General features: G+C 38.7%; 1 protein-coding gene and 1 pseudogene across 1 annotated transcript; both read left to right on the forward strand.

The window, feature by feature from the left end:
* Positions 1-423: 423 nt before the first annotated feature.
* Positions 424-6,183, forward strand: LOC103474141 (dehydrogenase/reductase SDR family member 11-like). The gene is made up of 7 exons (XM_008424902.2): positions 424-658; positions 2,186-2,395; positions 3,170-3,264; positions 4,497-4,626; positions 5,689-5,781; positions 5,867-5,932; positions 6,022-6,183. The coding sequence occupies exons 1-7, from the start codon at positions 527-529 to the stop codon at positions 6,061-6,063; spliced, it is 768 nt and encodes a 255-aa protein (XP_008423124.1). The 5' UTR covers positions 424-526; the 3' UTR covers positions 6,064-6,183.
* Positions 6,184-6,276: 93 nt separating this feature from the next.
* On the forward strand, positions 6,277-13,174 carry LOC108166808 (dehydrogenase/reductase SDR family member 11-like; annotated as a pseudogene).
* The last annotated feature ends 274 nt before the right edge of the window (positions 13,175-13,448 follow it).

A 13,448-nucleotide genomic window follows, 5' to 3' on the forward strand; every position in this document is an offset into this window, starting at 1 on the left:
ACCACTTTTTAATGTATGTATATTGTGTACCTTTTATAGATGTTTCCAGTTGTACGATTTTTAATGCTGTGTGGATGTGAATTAATGTGTGAGCATCAGACAACCTTAATTTCCCTACGGGATTAATAAAGTTTTACCTGACCTACCTAACCTAACCTAACCTTAGCTTGATTGAACTTTGCGCTTGTTCTGCTAAAGTCGGAACTTGCACAATCCTGCTTCTGGATCTAGAAGAGAGTGAGATCCAGGCTGTTTGCAATAGCAAAACGTGCTGAGTCTACAATGACTATGCTGTCGTGGGTTACACAATTCTTCCCTTTCAACTCTCACATACTTAATCAAAAGACTCTCCATCCATCCATCCATTCATCATTAGAGCGAGGAGTGGCCTTGAACGCACCGCGCAGAATGGGGCGTCTCCGTGCAGCAGAACTCCAGACTATAAAGAACCCGGTGTTCTCCCGGCTCCCTCTGTCTCTCTCACTTGTCCTCGTTACCTGTAGTGAAGACCTGCCGTGAAGCTGTGATGGACCGCTGGAAGGGCAGAGTGGCTCTGGTGACCGGAGCTTCGGTCGGGATTGGAGCGACCATCGCCAAAGAGCTGGTCCGGTACGGCATGACGGTGGTGGGCTGCGCGAGAAGCCTGGACAAAATTCAGGTTTGTTGCACTTTGATTTAAAAAAATAATAATAATAATAAAAATTGTGAGCAATTTGATATAAAGTTCGAATTTTACGCAGCTTTATCAAAGCAAATGAGAATACTTTCACATGACAACAATAATAAAAATAAATAATAGTAGTAGAGAGCTTAAATTATTCATGAAATTAGTAACAAAAGTATTTATATATGTAGAGTCGGATTTATGTTTAAGATTTCTTTCGACTGTGTCGTGATTGCATAAGCTGGAGAACAGAGGGGCGTTTTAAATGTAATATAAGCTTACAAAACCTTGTAAATATACAAAGGTCCTGTTATGCAATAGAATAAGCAGATCGGTTTACAGTTCAAATCCACCGGGGTTGGTTTGTAGAAAACTCTGAGTTCCGCAGAGCCTCATGAGTTACACAATGAAGCAAATGTTTGCAGCAGGCTACATTTTGGGTCTTTATTGAGTTGGGTGTCTTTGAAAAAATTTCAAATGATTCAAAAAGACAAAAGCACGTTCCAGAAGTTTGAAATTAAATGTGAAATATGTGCAGTCTCTCTGTTAAAAAAGTTTAAATTGTGAAGACAAAAGAGAAACTGTGTGTCACCGGGATACAGAGAATAATTTCCTGTACAGGTTAAAGTCCGCCTGAGATTAAATTGTGTAGTAAATATTTAATTATTCACTCATAAAACCATAAAATTGCTCAACTGTTTATTCTGGAAGGATCATGTATGTTACAGTAAAAAGGAAAATCTGCCAAGAAGTTTTTTTTTTTTAAATCTTCAAACTAAAAAGTATTAAATCATTACAGTAAGAAATTATTTAGATTGCAATTTTTCATGATTAATTCTTTTTTCTGGAGTTTTCGGTGGAAGTGTGGGGGTTGTTTTGCATTTAAAAAAAAAAAAAAATCAGTTTTGTTATGCAGATCTAAAAAAAAAAACTGCCCCAAAACCAAACATTTAAAACCATCTGCTCATTTTTGAATATGTCCTGACATATTCAGATCGACTATATGACATTGTGGTAAAATAGTAAAATGATGTCAGTAGACGTTCTGAGTCAGCTAAAACTAAACAGCAAAGAAAACCTCTGCATATAAAATAAATATGTTTTTATTAATTGCATTCAACGCATAGATGTGTATATGTTTATGTATTTAATGACTGGGTTTTTTTTACATTTATGTCTTTGTGTGAACCTGCTGTAAAAGTTGGAATTTATTGATCTGTATAATCAGATCCTGTTCACCAAACATTAGCTTACACATCTGACTCAACAATAGCTAATTCAAATATTAGCTCAAATATTAGTCTTTGAAAAATCCAGAACTGACTACAGTGGAAACTAAGGTAGCAGATTTACACATCAGATGTATGCAGCTTTCCACGTCTTTTATGGAGCCATCTTGGATTTAAACTTCCATCCTTAAATAAAACTGAAAATTAGTTTCTTTAGCACAAGCAGATTTTCAGTCACCATATTGTCAGACACTTCAATCAAATGTTTTCACAAACTTCTCCTTCGTTTCAGGCCTTGGCTGCAGAGTGCAAGAGCGCAGGCCACAGTGGCGTCCTGATCCCGATGAAGTGCGACCTGACCAACGCAGAGGACATCCAGTCCATGTTCGCAGCCATCAAAGCGCAGCACAAAGGCGTGGATGTTTGCATCAACAACGCAGGCCTGGCTCACCCCGAGTCTCTGCTGAGCGGCAAATCCAGCGCCTGGAAGAACATGCTGGACGTAAGAACTCACTGTGGCTCAGAAATATTGTTTTGAGGCTTTCAGGGACAGTTAAAATATTTTATGTCTGAGAATGAGAAGAAGGGAGAAACGAGTGAAATGAGCAGAAATAAAGATGGGTTAGTTCAGCTACCTGAGGTTAACCAGGGGTGGTTAAGATAAGTTAGTGAGACCAGCGGATTCTTCACTCAACCCAGAGCAGGAATTAAAACAAAGTTAGAATCAAGAGAAACTCTTGTTAGTTCATCTAGAGAAACTCCTCATTCAGCATTTAGCATTAAACTGTTAATTGAGCAAAACCCAGAGAAATTCCTTTTAGTTTACAAATCTAGAACAAACGTACACAGTACCATCATCTTTATCAGAACAGGAATCCAGAGAAACCCCTAAATTATGGACTACTTTTTCTTAAACATGGGGAACTAATTTGTAGTTTTATACTTTGTTTTTCTTTTACTCTTTCCTTTGGTTTGTTGTTTTGTTGCATTTCCTTCTAATTCATGTAACCTTACCCTTCCTTACCTGCTATGATGTCAATAACTCTAAACGTAGATAAACAATGTTTTTTTAAAAAATCTTAAGAATGTTCAGGCAAATATTTTGCCATTTGGTAAATAGAAATAAATTTTATAACTCTGCCAAAGCTAAAAGAAGATGGTCTGATGTAACTTCACACAATAAGAAAAAATAATGTCTGTTTCAGTTATCTAAAAGAGACAAAAAATTTTCCACACGTGTTTATCCTCTGCACGTCGTACTCTTGTTGTTTTGCAGGTGAACGTTATGGCTCTGAGCATCTGCACTCGTGAAGCGTACCAGTCCATGAAAGAACGTAACATTGATGATGGGCACATCATCAACCTGAACAGGTACGCTTTCATTTTACTCATTTGTTTTCTTTGCCTTACAGACAGTAATAATAACTGACCGGGTCTTTTTTGCAGCAGATAGCGAACGGTTCACACTAACTTAGCCTATGGTTCATTAAGTATCACAGAAGTAATAATATGTAACTGGAACCTTATTGTAATTAATTCAATCTCTTAACATACTTCTCTTCTTTTTCATTTTAAATCTAGTTATTGGCATCAGCTGTCATTTGCTTTATCCAGGCCAAAAAAGCATCAATAAGCATAGAATGAGTGAGATAAGTAGACTTTATATGAGAAAGAAAAACAAAAAAGAGTACAGTTATAGTTAAATAGCTAATAGTTAATAGCAGGACTGAATTAATATTCATTTCAAGGGGAAATAGAATCAAATAAAGTAAATGAAGTTAATAGCAGTGATAACTCTAGCAATGTCTTTTGTTTCGAAGAGACATCCTTAAACTGAAAGGAAAAAGTTGAAGAATTTTAAAAGAATCGTATAATCAGTTCCACGGCTGGACTATTATTATTATTATTATTATTATTATTATTATTATTATTATTATTATTATTATTATTATTATTATTATTGCTTAGTGGAATCAGAGAAGTAGTGAATGACTTATGATGCCTGCTGGTGTTATGATGGTGCTCAGACTGGAATTGCTATTAATATTTGAGTTCATATAATATATGATATATGAACTCAAATATATCCTTTTTGTTTGAGTGTCATACTGATATGTTTAAAAATCTAGGTTCATTAAAATGGAGAATTGATTTGAAAAATTTGGAAAAAAAACCCCAGAAAGGTACAGGGTTAAACAGAGAAGCACTAAGTCAGGTGTACATTTTATAGAAAAGACAAACAAATAGTCTGTACAAAGTTAATGGCATCGTTTGTTCTGCCAGAAGAACAATGGAGCTAAACCCAAAAGCACCGATGAAGACTACGTTCTATGGGAAATGATAACCGGCCACTCAAGAGTTAATAGTAGCTACAGGAAATTCTGTGTGTTTTGATGAACAAGCACAGCAAACAAAATCCAAGCGTTTGGTTGCTTATGAAAACACTACTGAGTTAAATGAGAGTCTTCTGGCACAGAACGTCTGATCCTGTTCGCTCATTTTATTGGGATGTTTTTGTGACTTTTGTGGTGGGGATATATCAGCAGTTCTTTGTAATGTGTTTGACTCGCATAACCCTCAAATACCCTTCCTCTCTGTTCCAGTATCTGTGGACACATTGTAATTAACAGCGGCGACATCCATTTCTACACGGCCACCAAGTACGCCGTGTCCGCCCTGACCGAAGGCCTGAGGCAGGAGCTCAGAGAGGCCAAGACTCACATCAGAGCCACGGTGACGTTTCAGTGCCATTCATTTAGAAACTGTGGCTGGGACTTTATTCCGTCTATTGTACCTCTCTGAAAATTATAGTGTGATTAGCTTAGCATACAGTTGTTCCGGTCGGAATCTTTTGGATTCACGTGTTTCTGGTACGCCCGTAAATCTGACGCACAAGCGACATCCACAAACAACAAAGCTGCATCTCTTGACCAACTCAAGGTTAATTTCTCTGTAAAAAAAAATCTGATGGAATGTAGAAAGGTTTGTTGTGTTCAAGTTGTGCTTAAAGGAGTTAACCAATCAACAAAGCTGTTCCAGCCTAAAATAGCATCTGAATGCTAATCATGTTGCAGCAGTACAGACATCTCAAACAGCAATTTTGTCATCCACAGTCTGCATTTCTAAAAGAATTTTGAAAGAACTTACCTGTATGATCAGATGTACTTAAAGCACAGAATTTGTATAACAGCATTTTGTACCAATCTGATGGTTGAATAGCCTAAATAACACATTATATAATTACATAATAAATATCTATATTTTTTAGCTCAAAAGTATTTTAAATAGAAAATTTAGCTTATTTTGTCTCAATATGGTTTTGATTAAAGTGCTATTAATTGTATTTAATGCAATAGAAAATCTGAATCGTGTCCCATCACTATTGAAAACGCACCTTTTGCACACAGTTAGCCTCCAATGAGTCAGATTATGATCTGCCCATGTTGATAGATCCACCACGCCCAATAACGAACTCCCTGAGAACATCGTAGCGGTGACGAGGTTTAAAGCCGAGGCCATCAGTCATCTTTTCATTCCTATTTATGTGGCGCGGCTCTCTGAAGGTGTGTTTGTTGACAAAAAGGTTCACGACTCGAACCGCTTTGTCTCTGACAGATTTGTTGCCGCTTGAAATGCATGACTTGCTGCTGAATTCGACTTATTATTCTTTCAGTTCATGCAGTAGTTTTTGGAATTGATCTTCAACGATTCAGGTCCGACCAGTTCTGCAGTCTCTGATAGGACAGACATCTTTTTACGTCCTAACGTTAACTGACTGTCCTCTTGTCTCTTCAGTCCATTTCTCCTGGCATAGTAGAGACTGAATTTGCTCATCGTTTCTACAGCGAATCCCCTGACAAAGCCTCTGCAACATATTCTCAGCTTAAGGTAAGCATATTTTAAAAAAGCACACATTAATACACTTGATACTTTTCACAGAGAAAAGCAGTAAAGCTTTTATCTTATTTTACAGCCGTTGGAGGCGATAGACGTTGCTAATGCCGTGGTTTATGTCCTGAGTGCCCCGCCTCATGTTCAGGTAGTTGGGTTTTCTTTCTTTGCATGTTTCAGTTTTGAAGGATTGTCTTTTGCTTTTCTTTGTCTGAGTGACTCCACCTTGTTTTCCAGGTGGGAGATGTGGTGTTGCGACCTGTGGAGCAGCAGATGTGATGTTGAACCATGTGACGGCTGCATTTACACACCACTCACTCTTCAGATGATCTCCTTACTTCTTCTATGAAATTAACAATTTTAATCTCCAGTTTAAATAATAAAAGTCTGATTTTAAGATGGAACGTGTCGCTGCTGATTTTGTTTTTTGTAGTTTTTTTTAAAGTGTTTTGGATAAACCTTCAAAGCCCTGGGATCTTTCTAACATTTTGTCTTATTAAAACAATAAACTTGAAAAGATTATAATAACTTATTTGAAATGAATGAAATCTTGATTTTAAGCATACAGTGGCTTGAAAAGGTATTCATATCGTTTGTGTCACATTTACAACCGCAAACATGAATATATTTTGTTGGAATTTAATATGAAAGACCAACATAAGATGGTATACAATCATGAAATAGAAAATTATACATGATTCAAAACACTTTTTTACAAATAAAAAACTGAAAACTGTGGAAAAAGTTCAAAAGTATTCAGCTCCCCAAGTGCAACCATTTGTCTTTAGCAGTTTCCTGATGAGTGCTAATGACTAAGTAAAGCCCACCTGTGTGTAATCTAATGTCAGTACAAATTCAGATGATTATTCAGGAGCAAACAACATCGTGAGGTCCAAGGAACACAGCAGTGTGGAGAAGCTTACAGCAGGCTGAGGCTGTAAAAAGATTTCTTAAACTTTGAACACACCACTGTTAAATCCATTATCAAGAAACGGAAAGACATGAGACTGGGGCAGAGCCTCACCTTCCAGGACGACAACCACCCTAAACTTAAACCAGGGCTACAATAGAATGGTGTTGGAATCATGTGTTAGAATGGTGCAGTCAAAGTCCAGGCTTAAACCCAATCAAGAATCTGTGGCAAGATCTGAGAAGTTTTCCATCTAATCAGACTGAGATTCACGGGTTTTGCAAAGAAGAATGGGTAAAAATTTCAGTCGATAGATACACAAAGCTGATTTCTACCTCACAACTGAATAACACTTTGTGTTTGTCTTTCACACTGAATTCCAATGAAATATTTTTAAGCTTGTGGTTGTAATGTGACAGAATATGGAAGAGTTCAAGGGGTATGAATACTTTTGAATGCCACTGTATAAGCAACAAATGTTTATGAGGAAATGAAAACAAAGGGATGCAAACTTAATGAGGTGCTATGGATGTTTAGAAATTCATTAGGCTATAAAAGTGAACACACTGTTCCCTGAAAAAGTATTTCCGTGAATCTTTTAATCTCTTACATCTGCAAGCTTGTGGTTATTGTTATTGTTATTGTGCTGTACTTTTTACTTTTATTTGAGTAATTGTATCATGAAGCAGCACTACTTTACTTGAGTAAAATCTCTGGATACTCTTAAGTAACATCAAAGATTGAAGAACAAGTTTTTTAAAAAACTAAAATAAAAACAGCCACAGAGACACACTTGCAGTTTTTGTGAAAGTTTAGTATGTTTAATACTGAAATTAACTGATTTGGGGCCGGGAGGAATCTTTTGCTTAAATTAGTTATTTTGTGATTATGTATAATAATTATTTAAATTTTGATATTCATAATTTGATCCGTCTGATAATGTAATTTTTGCATGTTACGTGACTGATGTTGCCTTAAGTTATTCGGCACTTTTTACCTAATACCTTCTTTACTGTTATGACTAATGACTCAAAGCCTGATTTAGCTTGATTGAACTTTGCGCTTGTTCTGCTAAAGTCGCACAATCCTGCTTCTGGATCTAGAAGAGAGTGAGATCCAGGCTGTTTGCAATAGCAAAACGTGCTGAGTCTACAATGACTATGCTGTGGTGGGTTACGCAATTCTTCCCTTTCAACTCTCACCTACTTTATCAAAAGGCTCTCTATCCATCCATCCATCCATCCATCCATCCATCCATCCATCATTAGGCTTTGAACGCACCGCTCAGAATGGGAAGCAGAACTCCAGACTATAAAGAACCCGGTGTTCTCCCGGCTCCCTCTGTCTCTCTCACTTGTCCTCGTTACCTGTAGTGAAGACCTGCCGTGAAGCTGTGATGGACCGCTGGAAGGGCAGAGTGGCTCTGGTGACCGGAGCTTCGGTCGGGATTGGAGCGACCATCGCCAAAGAGCTGGTCCGGTACGGCATGACGGTGGTGGGCTGCGCGAGAAGCCTGGACAAAATTCAGGTTTGTTGCACTTTGCTCTTTTATCTGTTTGTTTTTTTTGTTTGTTTTTTTTTAGATAAAGTTCAGAGGAGAACGTATTTAAAGTATAATAGAAAAGTTTCAGAGAACTTATATCATTTCATCGTTTAGTGTAATTAGTGATCACACCATGTTTATGTATTGAGTCTGGTCTATGTCTAAGATCTTTCAGCTATGTCATGATTACATAACCTGGAGAAGAAAGGTGTTTTAAAAGTAATATAAGCAAACAAGTAAGTAAACTTTATTTATATAGCACCTTTCACAGACATAAAAATCACTAAGTGCTTTACAAAAAAAGGAAACACATGAATAATAAAAGAATCTAAAATCAATTAACAAAATTAATCAAAAGTCAGTCTAAAGAGATAAGTCTTAAGACTTTTTTTAAATGCATCAGTTGACTCTGAGCAACGCATTGATAGAGGACAGATAGATAATCTGTTCCAGAGCCTCAGGGCCACCACCTGAAATGCTCTATAGTCACAAGTTTTAAAATGAGTTCTGGGAACCGACAGCAGCATCTGATTAGAAGACCTCAGAGTCCTAGACGGACAGAGGGCTTCAAAAGGTCCAATATATATTTGGGAGCCTCACCATGAACTGCTTTAAAAGTTAAAACCAAAATTTTAAAATGAGTCCTAAAATGCACCAGGAGCCAGTGCAGGTTTGTAGGAGTTCCACTGAGCCTTGTGAAGTAAATGTCTGCAGCAGGCTTCATTTTGGTTCTCTATTGAGTTAGATGTTATTATAAAATGGTCAAATGATTCAGAAGGCAGTCTTCATCTTATCAGGTTCTGCCACAGGGACCTGATTGTAGCCACTTGATAGGTCAAGTGAGGAAAGCCACTGGGCTTCTGGCAGCTCATCCAAGGATTCCTCTGTTCACCTCGGATCTTACTGTTGAGCTTTCAGTAGTTGACAAAACACAGGCGGATACTCCCATCTTTCTTGTTTACTACTACAACTGGGGAGGCTTAGGGATTTCTACTCTCACGGATCACCTGACTATCCAACAGCTCCCGAATGTCGGCCTTTACACCCTCATACTCTTAGGGAAGAGGAAACCTCTGATGTACCGGTACTTTATTTAGCAGAGGGATTTTATGGGTTATTAATTCTGTGTGTAACCTAGGTATACCTATGGGCAGAAAACACACCCACATATTTTTCCAGCAGAGATCTACCTTTCTCTTGTTCCATGTTGTTCAAAGTTGACAAATCTACATCTGGTAGATAATCTGACTGAGGTGCAGCAGAGCTAAGCTGAGCAGAAACGGTAGCCTGTCCAGATCCAACCACCTCTGCAACACCTCCTGGAAGACTTACAGTGCTAGTAGGACCTGCCGGGAGTACAGGATTGAAGCAACACATCCACATTACTTACAGTAACAATAGGAATGTGCACGATCCTGCTGACCACTGTCATTTCTACTGGTGACACCAACAATCCTGCTGGGAGGCAATGTTTAGTGGCAAGTGGCTTAAATAACCCAGATTCTGTGGAACAAAGTTCAGCTCTAGGACACGTAGCAATGATAACCCTTATAGTGTCACCTGGCACACTAACTGAGCTGTGACCCCTTACTTGAACCGTACCCATTTTAGGGGCAGACTGTCTGCACTGGCACTTTCTGGTAATGTTAGAAAGCCATGTGCCATGAAGACGAAGCCTGACTGACAGCTGGTAACACAAACAATGCTGCACCATGTTGTTTAAGGAACTCATTTTACAATTCTCTAATGACTTTCATATCCAATACACCTGCTATTGTCGACTGAGAAGAATATTCCAGGGGGTCCTTAACAACGAGGACAGTTTGCTTAGGTGCCACCTTGCTATGCCCATAGGCTGCATGAAGCCCAAGCCAAGAGTAGACATGTAAGGTCCCCTGACAATATTGTTTAGAGAAACTTTGATACCATAGAAACAGTGTCCAAAAGACACTGAAGTGGGACATCCCTCATTTTCAAAAGTACTGTGAGACCCAGTAGTTTTGAAAATGTATTGTCAACCAGCAGTGAATCCAAACACTTGTATTCAGGACCACTTCAGCTATGACCTACCCCTTCTGAAATGTGGATCCACAAAGCAGAAGGAACTAAATTCCCGCCTGCTGATATGCAGCTGCAGCCTCTTCTAGTATGAGAATGGGATGCTGCGAGACATGATTCACCCCTTGGCTGACAACAATTTCTGGCAATCTGACCGGGTTTCTGGCAACTCCAACAAATAGTAGGGGTCATTCTGTTCGGTTGTGGGGACCTAGAGGTGGGTTGTACGATCAACAGATTTTGAGAGAGCATGTTAATCTGTTCCTGGTGATTTAACAGCATTTCCTTTACTTCTGACAAATCAGAAGCGCTTGGAACAACTTCTAAATTTGGCCTGCTACTTTGGGAATTGTACTGCACAATATGATGGCACAGAATAGCTCCTTTTTCTCGCTTTGGCTGTCTGTCTTTCCTGTTCCCACCGGAATGCTTTTTTTTCCTTATGTCCAAAAGTGTAAAAATCTGGACTGTCCCCAATCAGCCTTTACAACTTTCTATATATGGTAGAATCATAAACATGTTCAGCAAACTGGTTTCTCGAAAGCATGGCATCATTAGCCATGCTTTCGACATTTCCAATAATCTTTTCTGCTAAATAAAAAAGTGGATGGGAAAACTCCTGCAATGATTCACCCTCTTCCTGTTTTCTAGAAAAAATAAAAATCCCGAGAAGGGGTCTAAGACAGTCGCTCCACAACTGGCACTTTTGCTGAAGAAAGGGGAATCTAGTTCTACCAGAAGTAGATAGTACAGAGTTTCAATCTGATATGCTTTTCTTTACGTTTCTGATTCTCCTCTTGAAGATGCCGACTCGTATCCTTCAGTTCTCATCTTCCATGGTTCCTTGGCAGAGATTTCCTTTCAGGAGAAGAAAGGGAACCAAAGACAAATTTAATCCATCTTAACCCTGTCCAATTCAATGAACCAGTTAGATCTGAACTACTACAAGCACACCTCACTGCCTTACAATCCTGCCAGCAACGCCAGATGGTGACCTGAGGTACAATTACCACTAAGTATAGTGAGTTGTAGAACCTCAAATTCTTCTTTCACCAGACCTTTACACAGATTAGTTTGTAAGAATTAACAGTTAGATTTATTTTATTTGGTTCACAAAGTACAAAAATGCCCTGATTTAAGAGAAAGTGTAATCACAGTATAAATAAATATTCTGTATAAACATTGTGTTATACAGGGGAAAAACCCCCCAGCTAAAAACAGAGGACGATGCTGACCCTGGGAACCTCTTAGCTGAAATGTTTGAGTAAAGTAGACTGATTGGGGGAGAAATAAAAAGTAAGATAAATAAATATATCAAGGTGCTCCCCAAGAAAAACACACTCATAGGATACACTGGTGAACAAAACAAAGAAATAAAATTCCCATTCTACTACTCCCTTCAGCCTAAGAAGACAGCTTTGAACCCAGGGACACCATAGGGCCCCTTTAAAATAATCCAGTGGGCCGAACACTAGGTTTTCCCCTTCCTTAACCCAAAACAAAATCTGGCAAGTATTAAGTCAGGTTGAGGATAAACTGGCTATAGAGACAACTTTGGGCAGAGTGAGGGTGCTGTTATAGTTGGAGTCTATTTGTCTGTGTAATCAGATGTTCACCAAACATTTGCTGAAACATTTCACACACCTCTAACTAACTGAAATATTGTCTTTACCTAAGAAAAAGGCAGAATTGACTAAATTAACATTAGTAACTTGGAAGCAGATGTAGGATTACACATTAGATGTATGTAGCTTTCCACGTCTTTTATGGAATTGTCTTGAATCTAAACTTCCACCACTAAACAGAAAATATATTTTGCACAAGGAATCTTTATTGTCTGTTCCTATTGTCTGTTCTGCCAGAAGTTCCAGCCAAATGTTTGCACAAAGTAAAACCGCAACTACTACTTTGTTTCAGGCCTTGGCTGTAGAGTGTAAGAACGCGGGCCACAGTGGTGTCCTGATTCCGATGGAGTGCGACCTGTCCAACGCGGAGGACATCCAGTCCATGTTCGCAGCCATCAAAGCGCAGCACAAAGGCGTGGACGTTTGCATCAACAACGCCGGCCTGGCTCACAACGAGCCTCTGCTGAGCGGCAAAACCAGCGCCTGGAAGAGCATGCTGGACGTAAGAACTCACTGTGGCTCAGAAAATCTGATGAAACATTGTTTTGAGGTTTTCAGGGTCAGTTAAAATATTTTATGTCTGAGAATGAGAAGGAGAAGGGAGAAATGAGTGAAATGAGCAGAGATAAAGATGGGCTAGTTCAGCTACCTGAGGTTAACTACCAGTGGTGAAGATAAGTTAGTGAGGTCTTGACGCTAAATACCCCAATACAATGTTGCAGAAAATTTTATGCTAAAATACTTAAAAACACACATTTATTCTTTGCATATTTACATTGTACGCCTGTTGTTTTGCAGGTGAACGTTATGGCTCTGAGCATCTGCAGCATCTGAAGCGCACCAGTCGATGAAAGAACAGAACATTGATGAAGGGCACATCATCAACCTGAACAGGTACGCTTAGTTGCTTATGATAACTCCACTTAGTTCAATATCACAGCAAATGTTGCCTGGGTAACCCTTAGATGTCTTTCTCCATTTCAGCATCTGTGGGCACATTGTAGTTAACAGCAGTATTTTCTATTTCCTCACAGCCATCAAGTACGCCGTGACCGCCCTGACCGAAGGCGTGAGACAGGAGCTCAGAGAGGACAAGACTCACATCAGAGTTACGGAGAATCTTCAGTGTTCAATTTTGCTTAAAAAAATTATTTGGGACTATTATTGTGTATATGCTAGCTGCTACGCTGCAGCTAACGCAGCCTCTCATTAATGCTGAAGCTAGTTAGCATAGCCACCTATGACGATGAATGAATGGTTTTCCTGTAACGATAAATTATTTCTCCGCCATTTTCACATTTAACAGCGAGTACATGAGTTGATTGACAGTGCTAAGACCCTCCTCCTGGCTTTGATTGGTTGTTTTTAATCGGAGCGATGCATTTCTCCAGACGTTCAATAGCACCTCGTGGAGGAGATCGACCTTTTCACAGATTATCTTTCTCACCATACAGTCATAACATGGTGACAGTTTTAACAAATATGCAAAAATCATATATATATATATATATATATATATATATATATA

The sequence above is a fragment of the Poecilia reticulata genome, linkage group LG13 (assembly GCF_000633615.1).
Source record: "Poecilia reticulata strain Guanapo linkage group LG13, Guppy_female_1.0+MT, whole genome shotgun sequence".
In the NCBI taxonomy this organism is placed as follows: domain Eukaryota; kingdom Metazoa; phylum Chordata; class Actinopteri; order Cyprinodontiformes; family Poeciliidae; genus Poecilia; species Poecilia reticulata.

What these genes read in the sequence shown, in the direction of transcription:
- LOC103474141 (XM_008424902.2), top strand. Translation starts at nt 527, where the DNA reads ATGGACCGCTGGAAGGGCAGAGTGGCTCTGGTGACCGGAGCTTCGGTC. An exon ending in AGACTCACATCAGAGCCACG is followed by an intron (nt 4,627 to 5,688) that starts GTGACGTTTCAG and finishes TTGTCTCTTCAG; the next exon opens with TCCATTTCTCCTGGCATAGT. An exon ending in GTGCCCCGCCTCATGTTCAG is followed by an intron (nt 5,933 to 6,021) that starts GTAGTTGGGTTT and finishes CTTGTTTTCCAG; the next exon opens with GTGGGAGATGTGGTGTTGCG.